The 16,474-nt window shown below is 43.5% G+C and overlaps 1 protein-coding gene across 12 annotated transcripts in view; it reads right to left on the minus strand.

The window, feature by feature from the left end:
* Positions 1-16,474, minus strand: part of MAPKAP1 (MAPK associated protein 1) — a 249,759-nt gene that overhangs the window by 774 nt on the left and 232,511 nt on the right. For 11 of the 12 annotated variants that reach the window (XM_077850685.1, XM_077850684.1, XM_077850677.1 and 8 more), the window contains one exon: positions 5,099-5,196. In XM_077850685.1, coding sequence (XP_077706811.1) covers positions 5,099-5,196 — 98 coding nt within the window. Of the gene's footprint in view, positions 1-5,098; positions 5,197-5,946; positions 15,677-16,474 lie in introns of those variants that run through there. The other variant, XM_077850687.1, reaches the window with a different exon arrangement.

The following is a 16,474-nucleotide window of genomic DNA, read 5'->3' on the forward strand; positions in this document are numbered from 1 at the left end:
CTGCCTCCCAGAAGGCTGTGTGCTAGGCTTTTTGGTTCTGCTCCTCACCATGGGCCTGCACATAACTACCCTGTGCCCCCCTTTCCTGGTCTGAGAACATTGCAGGGATGAAAAACCAACTGAACCAAGGCTCTATATTCAGCCTCCCCTGGTAGGTACAGAGCTTCCAGCAACGGGATTTCATTTACTGCCCACGAGCATCCTGCCAGCCAGGGCTCACATGATGAAAAGCAGCGAGGCTCAGGGAAGAGGGCTGATCTGAACAGGATCACCCAGGGGTCAGGGGCCAGGTAGGGAGAGGGGCTGTGAAAATCCTGTGTGAAGAGTGCGCGGCCAGGCTGCCCCTGGGTAGCAGCTGCGCAGTCACTCTCTGTAGCACCCCTGGCACCGAGCACCTGCCACGTCTGAGCCTGGCTCCATGCTTGGTTTGAGAGACAGACGGAAACAGAAGACTTGGTCCTTGATCCAAAGAGCTCACTGCCTAGTGAGTATCTAACAGCACGACAAGTGTGACACCAGAGACAGAAGGAGCACGAAAGAATGGGGTAACTATCGGGGAGTTTGGGGCAGGGAGATCTCGCAGAGAAATGACTGAGCTGGGTTTTGAGAGATCAGTAGGGGTCTGGGGCAGGGGAGAATGGGCAAGCATCATAGGGCAGCAGTGGAAGGCAGCAAGGGGAGGTTGGGGGAACCGAACTGCTTATTGCCCAGTCCCGGTGGGGTGGGAAGAACCGGGGGAAGGGCGGTGGTGCTGGGATCGGACCTGGGCCCCAGTGCAGAGGATGAACCCCTGGCTGGGCAGCACGGTGGCAGCAGTGCTCCTGGAGTGCTCTTCAAGGACTAACTCTGTAACCTTCACAAGAGCCTTATGAGACAGATGCCACTACCATCCCATTGTGCAGATGAGAAAATCAAGGCACAGAGTGGTAATGTTGTTTACTCAAGGCCACAGAGCCAGGATCACCCTTGATTCCCACACCTGTAGCTCCCCAGGCCTCTAGCCTCCCTGAGGTGCTCCCACCTCAATACATTCCTTCCACTGCCCCCGCCTGCCTCTGGCTGGAGCTTTTTGTGAACAAACACCTTTTCACTCTCAAATATCTCTAAGTAATGATCAGAAACCTGAATATTTTTGACTACAGAGCCCTGCCACCACCTCTGCTGATTCTCCCCCGAGGGCCATGTGTCCCACGCCGAGTAGGAGAATGACTCTGAGAAAGCAGCCACGGGAGCACAGGGGAGACAGTGTGGGATGCCTCACATGGGCTGGGGCTCCAACCCTGTCCCCTCCAAACTTTCTGCTCTGATAGTCACCAGCAGCAGGCGTTAAAGGCTGGTGTGTGAGTACAGAAGGCCTGACATGCTTGGCCCACCGCCTCGCTGAGTTACCAGCTGAAAGCAATAAATCATGAGGACCGAGGGGCTGGGCTGATGATTTGGGACACTACAGACAATGTATGGAAATAAGAGGGTTTACTGTTCTTAATAAGAGCAATCTTTGGATTATATTGTTTGCACACTCAGTCAACCTCGTGTTCTCAGTGTATTTTTGGCACATACAACTTGACGAAAGCATTTAAAATTGATCCTTAACTAGCCAACTATCTCCCAAATTTATTATCTTCAGTGCTTTGTGATAATCACATAGATAATTTTAATGGAAGATTAATGTAATAATCAAAAGATAAAAACGCCCTTTGGTCTGCCATTAGCTGGTTAATATGCTGTGGCTTAAAACTTGCACAATTTTATGCACTATAGAGTGTTTCACTTTCAATGCATTTTACAGCTTAAGGCATAAAAATATAGGGAGTTTTCATGGTCAATAAAGCCACAGCCTCCATCACTCGATCACAAGAACCCAATTTGAAGAGACCAATGATTCCTCTGAGATTCATCTCGAAGCCTGCAGAATTAGGGACCACACATGGCTTAGCTTGACAATGGCTCGGGGTGGAAGGGACTCTTTGGGGCTGGGGTTCGAGCTGAGGCTCCACCCTTACACACTGCAGGCCTGGGCCTCTGTCTCCTCATCTACAGAATGGGGACATTAATGTCTACACTCTGCAGGGCAACACTGAAGACTGAACAGTTATGTAAGATGTCTCATATGCAGTTGCTCAATAAATGTGAGATATTAATATTTCTACAAGAGGGAACGAGATAAAATCTTTCAATGGAGAGTTGCCTGCCTGTTCATCACAGTTTCTTGGACATTGGCCTCTGGCCCTTAGCTTTTTCAGTTTCCATCCAAAGCTCTTGTTTTATGTAAAACTCCTGAATTCTAGAAACACCACATGCATTACTTGAGTCTAAGACTAACTCCTGGGACAGCCTCTGGTGGAAACATTTCTGCCACATTCTGGGACACAGGGCTGGGGCCTCAGTCACTTGGTACTGGTGCAGAGCTCACAGACACTGTGGGGATGGCAGAGAAGGCTAAGTATTTAAATTGCTATAAAAATCAGAGACAGAAAAAGTGAAATTTAATCTTCCATCAGGATCATGACCATTAGCTCTCTAAGTAAATCAGGCCTGGGCATGCTGTGACTCTCCTGGAGTCTCCAGCATGATGCAATATTTCTACAAACCTTTTCATATGAAAACAGACATTTCAGGGGAGGCGATAGGCCTCAGGGATTTTGCAGAAAAGCATCTGCTTCGAGGGAGCATTTGGTCCTGTAAAATGATTTCTCTGCACTTGCTCTTGCAGAGCCTCATACTGAAGTCATAAACCCGTGTTTCTGTCATCAATCTGCTGTTGTGAAAATTATTTTGATGTCAAACACAGGATTATAATTTTACTAGAATCCTCAAGTCTTGTATATTTTAATGCTGGCTATAAAAAAAAGGCCAGCCCCTGATGGGGTAATGGAATATTTCTTTACCTGGTCCCCGAGCACTGAACAAGTTCAGGTGACAATCTGGCAAGTAACTCTTTGCTTGCTGGCTTCAGGCTGCCCCATGACTCACCACCTGGTCTGAGGGGGGCTCTGGGTCCTAACTGTCCCCCCCAGAAGCTTTATCTTTTTCATTTTCATCTACTATGTTTGGAAATCTTTTGCAGCCATGAGGACTGGCCTCAAAATGTCTCTGCAAAACAATGCCATTTTGTTGAAACCTCTCATTCAACTCCTCAAAGGCACACACATCCAGGGGGTTAGGAGCAAAAATTTGGAAGCTGCCAAACCTGGGTTAGGTCTAGTTCTGCCAGTCATGGTCCTGGCTAAAGTTTCTTTATTTCTGAGCCTCAGTTTTCATCTACGAAATGGGAATGATGTTACATTACTGCCTTGGAGAACCATGAAGGTTCCGTGAAAGAGGGTAGCAGGTGCTTAGCTCAGGTCCTGTCCTCCGCACTCAGTACTGCTTACTTTTTAAATTTTTCATTTATTTTAGAGAAAGCTAAAGAGAGAGCACAAGCAGGGGGAGGGTCAGAAAGAGACGGAGAAAGAGACTCCATGCTGAGCACAGACCTCAGTGTGGGGCTTGATTCTAGGACGCTGACACTATGACACGAGCTGAAATCAAGAGTTGGACACTTGGGCACCTGGGTGGCTCAGTTGGTTAAACATCTGCCTTTGGCTCAGGTCATGATCCCAGGGTCCTTGGGATCAAGCTCTACATCGAGCCTTGCTCAGAGGGGAGTGTGCTTCTCCCTCTCTCTCTGTCCCTCCCCCTGGTTGTGGTGTCTCTCGCACTCTCTCTCAAATAAATGAATAAAATCTTAAAATAAAAAAAAAAAAAGAGTTGGATGTTTAACCGACTGAGCCACCCAGGCACCCTCGCTTAGCTACTTCCATTATTATTACTTGATGGCTTTCACTCTCAAGAGGAGAATACTAACCTAGGTAGGTCTGCCCTACCTCATTTGATCTGTGTTCTAACAGCCCTTTGCTGGGGTGGGGCGTTGTACCTGCTACGATCTCCATTTTATAGGCAGAGACACTGAGGTCCTGAGAGGTGGTGTGACTGGCCAGAGTCACACAGCTACGGGTGGGGGAGCCCCCTCTGCCTGTAAGTCTTGCTCTGCCAAAACAAGCAGTTCTGTTCTATCTGTTTTATCTATGTAAGATTCGGCTTGAAAAAAAGGATTCTCAGTTTGGAAGAGTCTGAAAACCTCCAGTCCAGGGCAACTCAGAGTGTGGTGCACAAACCAACAGCCTAGCAGCAGCTGGGAACTTCTTAGAGATGCACAGTCTTGGGCCCTAACTCACATGTCCCAAACCAGCAAGGCCCCAGGGGAGCTTTTTCCTCAGCCTGTCCCCACTTTGCAAGGTTCTGTGTGACCTGGTTCTCTGCTCCAGCCACACAGGCCTGGGGGCAGCCCCCAGCCTCTTGTGCTTGCCCTGCCTCTCTGTCCCTTCACAGGCGGCTCCCTGTCTGAGATGCTTGTTCTCTCTCATCTGGCGAAGTCTGTGCTTTATCATCCATTCTTCAGGGTTCTGCTTGCCCGGCGCCTGCCCGCCTCCCCACGTATACCTACCCCTCCCAACCCCCTCGCCCCGGTCCCTGTGGCACCTCTGTGACTGTTTAACAATCTTTTTGTAATTTAATGTTTAATGTCTGCCTCTGACAGAGGAAGAGCTTTCTGGCGGCAGGTCTGTCACTGGAGCATCCCAAGGACTAGCCTGGTGCACAGAAGGCACTCAGGGAGCACTGCTGAGATATGGGAACACACGATTGTAGCATAAAGATGAGTATGTTTAGAACAGGTTGCTAAAATTACCTCAAATACATTAAGTATTTACCCAATAACAATTTCTTCTGAGTCTGTTCCAGGAGCCTCAAGGAACTTCTGATAATGGACAGGAGGAAATACGTGGTGCTTGAAAAGGACAAATAAACGAAGAACAGGATTGGGGTGGGGAGGAAGCTAGGGGGGCCTGCTTTGGCTGAAGGGGGAAGAGGGTGGCTGACGTGTGGTGTGGCCCTGAGAGTGTGGTGTGGCTGCTCCCCACCTGGGTGACCAGAGGTTATCTCCTCCTCTGCAAACCAGGCCCAGGAGCCTTGTGTAGTGCCGTGGGGAGGGGGCTGCTGCCAGCCTGAGAACTGGCTGCACAAAAGCCAGCCCTGCTCACCCAGTGCCTGGACTCACCTTGAGCACAATTTCATTGACAGTAGCAGCGTCAGATTCAAAGTAGAGGTGTTTGTAGTCGTGATTGCTTAGATACGTGAGTTTAAATATTGCGTGACCTGGAAAGAGACAAAGAAAGAAAAGGCAGTGTTGAGGGGGTTCTGGTGAGTTCCCCTTGGAGGAGCCCCCACATATTCTCCCCTTGTTGTTTCAGTTCAAGTGAGAACAAGTGGAGATGGTGAGGCTGTTCCTAGGAGCAGTTCATTTTTCTCATCACAGGCTGGAGAGAAAATGGAGAGTAAAAAAAAAAAAAGAAAAAAAAATCAAATGGCTAGTTAGGTCTCATTCCTCTCTGTGTTCAGGGCAATGCCCCATTAAGGAAGGCTTTACAGAACTACTTCTATACAACGGGTACAGGGAAAAAGTGGCATTTTTAAGGCAGAAGGCCAGTTAACTCCATATTGTTATTCTAAAAATAAAATAACTGTGCTTGAAGCCAAATAAATGAGCACAGGAAGGACAAAGGCTGCTGGTAATGCTATCACGAGGCTTCTCCATAGCCCTGGCTACTGTGGAGATAGGGGAATCCTGGTCTTGTGCCCCTGTGTGGAAGCTCCTCCTGGCCTCCAGTCATTACCCTAGAAGGATGGCACCTCACAGAGTTGTCTGACCTCAGGGGGTCAGATCCTCTGAATGCACAAATCTCTCCCAGGACCAAATTTTTTCATGCCCCTTTCCCACCATCTTCAGAATAACCTTGTCATAACCCATGCACAGGCCAGCCCACGGCAGGTCACACTCCCACCAGCGCAGGCCTGGCAGTTCCTCTCTCACTGATCTGTCTGGAAAATGCCGATCTTGGGTGACTCAGCTCACCTCCTTGGGCAAGTCTTCACAGCTAAACTTCTAGGCACCTTTCTCATGCAGCTCCCATACCATCTGTGGTCTGTCAAAGAAACCTGCTTACTATATTGTGACAGGTGACATGTACCATGGCCTGTCCTTTGGGCCAGACACACCAATCAGATTCCCTCCTCTAAACAGACATGGATGCCACTCTCAGTCCCAAACGAAGCCCTCCCTGGCCCAACAGCACATGATGTCCTTGAGTTATGGGAGACCCTACGGCCCTCCAAGAAAGTCTTCTTTCTCTGCAAGCTATTTCGAAGTTGGTTTGCCTTCCTGGCAACCAAATGAGCAATGCTTCCAAGAGACACGTATACAATACTCAGTACTAAGTTCCCAGACTCAGGAGCCGCTGGTGACACCCTCAGAAACAACCTTCCTTAGTCTGCTCTATAGATCTCAGTGCTGGTGAGATTAAGCATATCCTTTCTAACAGGACTTCTCATCCATTTTCCTTTTAATTGAGGCAGCACTGGTTATAGTTATTAATTAATAATATGTCACCCATATTACTGTAAGTTCACCTCTTTCCCGGAGAGATCTTCTTGGGGACTTTATTTACAGTAGCTAATTCTTCAGATCTCCAAAAATAAACTGATATATGTTGTACATCTGTGGCCAGAAAAGTTGAGCTGCTGGTATTTTATCCTAGAAACATCATTATGATATACTAATTGTGACTATAAATTGTATATTGAAAAAATTAGCTAATAGTTTCTGAAAAACCTCACTTTCAGTCACTTGACAAATTTAACCTGATTTTAAATAGTGGTACTAAAATGTTAGAATTCTTAGCTAGAAGCTAATCATTCTGTTAATATGTAAATTATCTGCTTCTGATAAGAAAGGGAATCTCACATAAACAGATATATCTGTATGCGTGTGTTCCTTGATTTTCACAGGACCCATTTTGGAAGAGTAGAGTCTTGCTGGTGATATCACTGTGTCAAAGAACAATGCAGCTATGTGTTGGCCATGCTGTGACCAAGCAGACATCCATGAAGGTCACAGGGCTGGGAAGGACAAAGAGACCCGCCCTCCAGGAGGCCTTACTGACACCTGGCCATAACAGACACAGACACTGGGGCCTGGGGCTAGAAAGGACCAGAAGGTCTGAGGGAGGCCCGTAGACCTGCAGCTTCAGGGTTCACTGACCGCTCTGATAAGGGATCTCATAAACTGTCTACACCACCTGCTCCCACTTGTCACTGACAAAAACCACACCAAACCTCAAGATGCTAGATCATGTTTTGCCCAAACAACTGAGGTGTTACTAAAAACCTTTTCTGTACTCTTTAGGTAGAGCCAAGTCTATATGTGGCATATGTGATCTGCAGTCTGCACTGGTCTGGGAGCCTCTGGATACCCTGACGCTGTCCTCCTAGGATCACACTGCCTGTGGGACATACTGTGGGCTTATAGAGCGGTGGCCTGCAGCTCATCCGCACCACAGTCACATGAAAAACAAACAAGAGAACATCCCAAGTCAAGTCTCCTGGAAGGCTGCATATTTGGGCCAGGTGAACACAAACACACTAACATCTGTATTTTGCTGCGCCTATTTCCTTGCCTGTCTCTGGTGTTCACTCTAGAGCCGCAAAGAAGAGTTAAACTGAGAGGAATGAAGAAAAGTTCGCCACTCACCATCTCTCTGAAACCTCTGATTTATTTGTCCTTTCCAGGGAGAGCATTCATGTCAGAGAGAGGAGAACACTGAGAATCTTATCTGGAGTACTTGGATTTTCATTTTAGCGAATCAGCCCTTTTGTGATTATTACAGAGCCATAGATGTTAATAACTGGGATAAGGTGTGGTGAGATGGCGACAGCACACAGCCCTTTCTTCCTCTGTGGTGGAAATTTCGAGGGATAGCTCTAGTGCATAAGCTCAGGTTAAACTCAGCCACCACAGCTTCCACCCCTACAGAGCCATGGGACCTGGGGTCAACTCAATCCAACAGAATTTTTGCTGTGAGGACTCTTCTCTCATTCCAGGGATCTGTTTAGCCTGGTGGCCAGAATAGCAGTTTTCCTCAGTTCAGGCCCCGCCAGCAGCAGAGTTTTGTGCAAGGGCCGGAGGAATGAATAGAGTCAAGAACCGTGAGTGCCACGAGGATGCTAACTAAGTGCACGCTGCTGCTGTGGAGACCCCAGGTGGAGGTGGACAGCCCCGTCAGGGACAGTTTCTTGGAGGAGCTGACATTGGAGCAGTCTTAAAGGAGGATGGGAAGTCAGCTGGGTAAAGGTAGGGGTGGGGAAGAATGCAACAGAGTCAGGACAAACGTACAGGAGCAAGAGGCAGCAGGTGTCTGGGGAGATCGGAGCAGATAAAGCCACATGCAGTGGGCAGGTGGGGGATGCCAGACTCACCAGCTGAGGGAGTTGCTGGGGGCTGTAAAGCTAGGCAGGAAAGTAAATGGTCAACCTGTGCTTTTGGGTGTTCCTTCTAGATTCCCAGGGTGAGGAGGCAGGGAGATCTGCTGCCACAGCCGCTCAGGTAGGAGCGTATGTGGGCGGGTGTGAGCTGGCCAGAGGCAAAAAGGATGCTGAGAAGGAACTGGCTTGAGAACCATAGAGGAGGTAACAGTAGCAGGACTTGGGGAATTTTTTTTTTTTTTTTTTTTTTACAACAGAATAACAGCTAGTAAGCAGGATTCACACTGGTGTAGTTTCATCTGGTCCAAAACCTATATATTAAGCTGTAATAAGTTAGTTGACCTCTTGCTGGGAACAAATCTATCAATAAACAGGGGTCATACATGCTACACGGTAAATTTCCACCTGAGGAAGTAGCTAAGAAGGAACCACTGGCATTTCAACACCGATTGAACAGGATAAAAACAGAATAAGGAAAGTCTGTTATCAAACATGTTCTCAGCCTTAGACACCTCCAGGCTCACCTCAGGTAAGGGGGGTAAGAGGAGGCTCCTTAGCTGCAGCCTCCCAAGGCATCTGTCCTGGGATGCCAGAGGGAATCTGAGCTGGGCAGGTTATCCTTGAAAATTTAAAGAACATCAGTTTTCATCAGAGGGGGAAGCCATAGGTGCAAAGTGTCTTTGTAAAATTGTCAGCCACGAAAAAATTGTGTATCGGTATGATTGAAAGGGAAATGCAAAATCTAATATTCTAATCAGTCCGAATTATTTTGCTTGGGTTGTTAAATTTTGTTTGGAGACTAAAGCATGACAAGGGCCTGGGATGCAGAGGGGGAAAGTGTAAGCTCTGGACTCAGGCTGAGGGTGAACTTTTAGCTTCACTGTGTTTTAGCAGCAGGACCTGGACAAGACACTATTTCTCAAGGCCCCCAGATCTGCCCCCAGGAGTCTCACGTAGCACCCAGATAGAGCAAGGCTCAGTGGATGGTGGTAAACATTCTTACAACTGTGATGGAACAGATATTTGAACAGAAAATCCCTGTTACTTTTAAGATTTTGTTTTTTAATTGGGCTGCCTTTAAGTAGATTTGGTTTTAGAGTTGTAGGAATAAAATGCAGTAGAGTGGGGCATAAAATAGGCATCTAAGCACCGGTCACATGCTCAGGGCAGATACTGAAACTATACATTTGCTCCTGGATATGTAAAAATGTATTTACATTATGTAGTTTCAAAGTAAAACAGAAAAGATGGAATGTAACACTGAACAGAAACTAATTAGCAACACAAATGTCAGAAGGGGAGTCACTTGAACTCTTGTGCTCTAATTTCCCTTCTGTGTTATGAATTTTAACTTAAATAAGAGGCTGTGCTGAAAAAATAGGTCCCTCTGGTCATTCGGGGGGAACGACCAGAGATCATTACGAAAAAGCTGATGTCATACGATTGGCCAGCTTAAGCAAAGAGGGACAGCAGCTTCTCTGCCTGCTAGGAGTGCTTCCAGGTTGCCTCCGCACACAGAACACGGAACGGAGGTTACAGTTTGAAAGGAGCCTCCTTCTAACATAACCTGTCAGCACTGACTGTGGTTGGCAATGACTGGTCGAGCTGCATCTTTCAAATGGAGCCTGCAGCTCACCTTTGTCTAAAATGACCAGGTGTCACCACTTGTCAGGGAAGCCAAAAATGTTTCATTTTCTCCTTTTCCATTAAAGTATAAAATATATTTAAAAGTTACTAGAAACTTAAGAGAGGAAAAACCTCCACACTACCTCCATAATGCCAATACCTGGCAGAGTGATATCCATAATCTCTTTTCTAGTCATTCTCACACATCTGTTTTCACATAGCCATAATCTGATGGTATACCAAAATTTGGGCCTTTTTTTTTTTTTAACCATAGCTCTTTCCATGTTGGACATAGTCTCAACCATCATGTTTTCCTTTCCTTTTTTTTTCTTTTAAAAAGATTTTTAATTTATTTATTCAGAGAGAGAGAGACAGAAAGAAGTAGGCTCCATGCAGGGAGCCTGACATGGGACTCGATCCTGGGTCTCCAGGATCACAGGCTGCAGGCAGCGCTAAACCGCTGCGCCACTGGGGCTGCCCTCAACCATCATGTTTTTCAACGGCAGCATTCTTTTGCAAAGTGGATGTGTGCCAAAGTTCATGCTCTCTTTCACAAGCATGTAAAATATTTGTAAAATTGCCAGTATTATCAATAAAACTATGGAAAGTATCTTTGAGGATTTGGATTATTTCTCAATTCCTTTATATCAGGCATGGATGCCTTTTAAAACATTTTTAAGAGGAGAATTCTAATTTTATTGAGAAGGAAACACATTAAAAAATGTGGTCAAATGGACTATTCAGGCACTTTTAGGTGTAAAATTGTATTAAGTACATTTACAATGTTTTACAACCACCACCACTATCCATTTCCATAAGTTTTTCATCATCCCTAATAGATAACTCTGTCCTCAGTAAACAGCAATGTCCTTTTCTCCCATCTCCCAGCTGCTAGTAACATATATTCTGGTTATTGTTGTCTACAAGCTTGCCGATTCTAGGTGACAAGTATCAGTGGAATCATACAGCATTTGTCCCTTTATGTCTGGCTTATTTCATTTGGCATGGTTTTCAAGGTTCATCCATGTTGGGTACCATGTTATTAGAATTTCATTCAAGGCTGAATAATATTCCAGTTTCTGTATCTACCACATTTTATTTATCCATTACCTGGGAATGGACATTTGAGTTGTTTCTACCTTTTGGCTGTTGGGAAGAGTGGTGCTATAAACATCGTTGTGTAAGTATCTATTTGAGCCTCTGCTTTCAGTTCTTAGGGGCCTCTACAAAGATCATATGGTAACTGTTTAACTTTCTGAACCAAACCGTTTTGTGCACTGGCCACACTCGTGAGGATTCTAATTTCTCCCCATTGTCATATTTATTCTTTTCTTTTTTCTTTCATAACAGCCATCCTCGTGGGTATGAAGCAATATCTCAGGGTGGTTTTGATTTCCCTAATGACTAAGGATGTTGAACATCTTTTCATGTGCTTATTGGCCATTTGTCTATCTTCTTTGGAGAAAGGTCTATTCGAGTCCTTAGCCCACTTTTGAATTGGGTTATTTTGGAGGAAATGGACTTTAGGGCATTTGTGATTTGTATTTGTATTGTTCCGGAGCATAAGTGGCAGAATAGCATTCAAACTCTATGGAGTGGGCTCCCAACCCTTCGCTGTCTTTGTAATTCCAAAAGGTCTCCTTGCAAATCAGTGCATCTTAGCCAAAATTCATTTTCCCTGACACTGCAGACCCAAAGAAGGAAAACAGACATTTATAAATTGTAACAGCTGCTGCAACATGGATACTCAGCTTTAAAACTGGGTTTCTAGGGTGTGATCTCTTCTGGTTCCTCTGGCTAGAAGGAAGTGGAAAGCTCTTATTGGGATTCTTGGGGGAAACAAATGGGAACACATGTTCTTTTAGGTAAGGCCGTACCTTTCTATAGACCCTGGAGGGAAGGATGGGCTGAAATTACCTGGTTTTGAGGCTGCAAACCCCCTCTAGATTCAGTCCCCACTGTAAACAGCAGTTCTGAGCTGCCTCCAGGAGCTTCAGGTCAATGTAATTCAACTGGTAAAGGCTGGCATCACTTCCCCAGCACTCCTACTGTGGCAGAGGCCTGGGGAACCGTAATGACCTCCTTGACCTTTAGAGCAGGGCCGAATCTGACCTACTTATTTTCTGCCTGCATCTTTCAAATCTCTCTTTGGCTCTTTCCTATAAACATAATTAAAGCTCTCTGATTATAAAAACTCCCAGGGCAATGTGATTCCCCTCTTTCCTCATTTATTGAAAACATTCTTGGCTAAGGTCACTGCAACCTTTATGTTGAGAGATCCAGTAGATACTTCTCAGCTTTTAGTTTTTAGGTTTTAGGCTTCTCAGCTGTACTTGATACTTCTCCCCGAACTCTTCTTTTCCCTGGATTTCCATCAAGGCACAGTTATCTGATTCTTCAGTAGATTTCTCCAGCCAATCTGCTTCTCACACTTTTGTGATCCTTTCCTTCATCTGTCCCTTAAACGATCGTTTTCCCACTGTCCTATGCTTGACCCTTGTTCCTTCTAACTCTGCATTTCTCCTCTTTCAGGTTTGCCCCTTAGGTTTTAATTGTGTTGATGATCCTGAAGTAGAAATCTGACCTAGACTTTTCTCCGGAGTTTCACAGCTGTCCTCTCCACATGCCTAGAGTGCAGCATGTCTAGAATCAATGTCAACATTTCCCTTTAAATCAAAAGCTGTTCCAGGCATCTGGTCTCTTACATAGTTCTCACATATTCATCTTCTGTCCCCTTCCATCCTGTGGCCATAGCCCTCACCCAGGTCCTGATCATCTATTGCCTCCTCTCTGGTTTTCCTACTTTCTTTCCTTTTTTTTTTTTTTTTTTTTCCGGGAGTTGGTGCCTTTATTGGCCGACCAGTTACTTGAGGGGGATGAAGCGGGAGGAGTGCGTGGCCCTGATGCCGGGCCTGCCGTGCTTCGGTTTTCCTACTTTCGATCATACTTTTTTAGATCTAAACCTCTACCCACAGGAGTCATCCTTTTGTAACACATATCTTGCCACATCACTCCCCTAGAACACTGTGTGGCTTCTTTTCCTCTTGTCCTCACAATAAAGTCCAAACTTCTTAAGATGATTCTTTAAGTAGTTCTCAAACTTCGGTCTCAGAATCCCTTTACATTATGAACATTACTGAGGAGCCCAAAAAAGCTTCTGTTTGTGTGAATTACATCAACATTTATTGCATTAGAAATTAAAACTGAGAAATTTAAAAAATATTTAATTCATTAAAAATAACAATAAACTCATTACAAGTTTATATAAACAATGTATTTTTTAAAATGGAAAACCCTAGTACTTCCCCCAAGCAAAAAAAAAAAAAAAAAAAAAAAAAAAAAAGTTTAATGAGTGGAATTATTTTATATTTTTGAAATCTCTTTAATATTAACAGAAAACAGCTGGATTATCCTATCTGCTTCTGCATTTTGTCTGTTGTGACAAACTGTTTTGGCTGAAGCTTATTATATTTTTTTAAGATTTTATTTATTCGTTCATGAGAGAGACAGAGAGAGAGATAGGCAGAAACACAGGCAGAGGGAGAAGCAGGCTCCATGCAGGGAGCCCGACGTGGGACTCGATCCCGGGATCCCGAGATCATGCCCTGGGCTGAATGCAGCACTAAACTGCTGAGCCATCGGGGCTGCCTGAAGCATATTTTAATATTCTTCTTTGCAAATATTCTTCTTTGATACTATGCCCAATTTGATACATGGTAGTTTCTTAAAAGAGTAGTTGCAATGTGGAATCTAAAACCACATTAATAAACCTGTATTCTATTATACTACTGGTCTGTCTGGCACTGTTTTTTGTTTGTTTTTGATTTGTTTTTGGTCTGGCACTTTGAATGAATCTTATACTCTTGAATGATTCTGTAACAGCCTGCAGTAGTCTGGAAAATACTGGTTCATGGAGTTATGTAGGTCTTCCAAATGTGGACACATTTCATTATACAAAAGTATCACCAAAAAAATTGCATTCATTAAAATCACCACTGGTCTCATCAGAAAAGTCTTTAAGTTTTGAGAAACCAAGCCAGTGACAGATACAAGTTTTCCAAAACTCTGTCACCTGAAATCTTGAATTTCATCATTGGCATCAAATATTATCGCTTTTTTTTTTTTTTAAGTGAAGGGCTTCCCTCCTTCTTTTTCAAGAAAATGTCTGCTAAATATTCAAATTTGAATAACCATGGTTTGTCAAGTTCTTTCAAGTAAAAGTGGTGTTCTGTAAAATAAATGGCTAGTTCAGCAACTCAAACTATATGACTGCTTTTTCCTTGAGACAAATACTCTACTCCCACATGCAGCAGAAATGCTTATGTGTAATGAATTAAGAACAATGGTTTATGGAGTCTTTTGATTCTTTGATTCATGTGCAAGTTGTTCTAACAAAATACCATATGGCATTTCAGTAATCAAGTACTGGTTGGGTTTTACCCTTTAGCTTTTAGAGGCAAGAAACAAGTTTTATATCTGGATATTCTTCCACAGTTTGTGATAAAAAGTTTGATAAAAAGTCCACATACACCTGGGAGGCTAAATTACAACACATGAAACTCCATTTATCCAGAATCCTTAGAGCAGACAGCTAGGGTGAGCTTTGTGCAAAAAAAGCCTTTTTCAATTTTAAGCATTAAAATTTCTTATTACAAAATTTCCTCCTATATTAGAGTATAAGGAAAATAAAATTGCTGTGTTATGTTCATCTTTATAGGTATGGAGTATTAGGATTTCCTCAGGGTTGCAGAAGGTTCTACATCTTGCCACAAAATAGTTCCATGCTGCCATACTACTCTACTTACTGAATTCTTAGATTGCTTTTTAATAGTTTTTGTTTTGTTTCAGTTTTGGTCAACTCTTTTAAGTTTTCACTTCCCACTGTCCTTATTGTCATTCTTTCTCTCCTTCTATTTTCCACATTTAATATCCTTTAGGATGAAAACCCAGATAATCAAGCATAGTTGAAATTTGTTAAAAAAAGAAGACTTTACAGAGTCTGAGTTGGGGCTAGGGATGCTCTCACATCAAAACAGCACAGAAGTGCCTTGGCTTCATGTTGGTGGCAGAAAGAATATAAACCTCTATTTATTACCGTTTATAGAGTTGACCATTGAATAATAAGGGTTTAAACTCTGTGGGTTCACTCATTACTAGAATTTTTTCAGTAGGTATATAAATTTATGGTATCAACAAATACAGTACAGTATTCAAAATGTATTTAATAAGTAATCCTTATGACTTTAACATTTTCTTTTCTTCTAGCTTATTTGTTGTAGAATACAGTATATAATACATATGACATACAAAATGTGTTGATCCACTGTTTATGTTAATAGTAAGGCTTCTGGTCAACTATAGGCTATTAGTTAAGTTTTGGGAGAGTCAAAAGCTATAGATTTTTGACTACATAGGCATCAGTGGCCGTAATGTCCTACGTGATTCAACTTTGGACAAGTCATGCAACTTCTGAGTCCCAGTTTCCTCATTATTATAAAATAGGAATAACCTCAGCCTCACAGCATTGTTGCTAGGATAAAATCAACAATTCTAAAATTCTATACTTAATGCATATAAAACCTCACAGGCTGTTGTAAAAACTAAACAGTGCGTGTAAAACATGCAGGACACTGACAGGTACGTGGTAGGTTCCCTTTGTCTTTTTACTTCCTCTAAGACAAGCAAACTTTTCCTGAAAAGGTCAAGATAGTAAATATATTAGGCTTTGCAGGCCAAGAGCAAAATTAAGTACATTTCATAATTATGAAATTTTATGAAAAAACTTCCAAATTTCTTATTGCCAAAATTTGAAATATAATGATCAAATGAATTTGGGGGGGGGGTATAGTACAGGTCTACAAAAGAGAAGGATAGAATTTTTTCGAGATGGTGCATAACTTTGTTTAAATGAAATCCAAAGTTAGTGTTCCCTATCATTAAATCAATTGCAAATGTTCACCAGTAAAAACTACTCTTAGTTCATAGGTGGTAGGCTGGATTTACCTTTGGGACATAGTTCGCTAATTCCTGTTTAAAGAGGCCTCTCTTGCTTATTTACCCTTTCTGCGTTCATTCTGTACAGTTGCTAATAATGACATTTTGAATGCTCCTTGTAGAGATCTGGGTTTCTATCTGGCATTTTCCCCCTCCAGACTTTAACCTTTCTTGTAGCGAAGGCTTAATGGTAACACATTCTTTCATCTTTTGAGTATCTGAAAATGTCTTTATTTCACCTTCGTTTCTGAAGGACATTTTCATGGAATATAGAATTCTAGATTGACAGATTTTCTTTTAGCACTTTAAGAGACGTCACTCCATTGTCTTCTGGATTGCATTATTTCTGATGAGAAGTCAGCAATCATTCTCATCTTGGTGTTTCTTTTTTTTTTTAAGATTTATTTGAGAGAGACAGAGACAGCGAGCATGAACCGGGGGAGGGGTAGAGGGACAGAGAGGGAATCTCAAGTAGACTCCTCACAGAGCATGGAGC

Source organism: Canis aureus, chromosome 16 (assembly GCF_053574225.1).
Source record: "Canis aureus isolate CA01 chromosome 16, VMU_Caureus_v.1.0, whole genome shotgun sequence".
NCBI classification, from domain to species: Eukaryota; Metazoa; Chordata; class Mammalia; order Carnivora; family Canidae; genus Canis; species Canis aureus.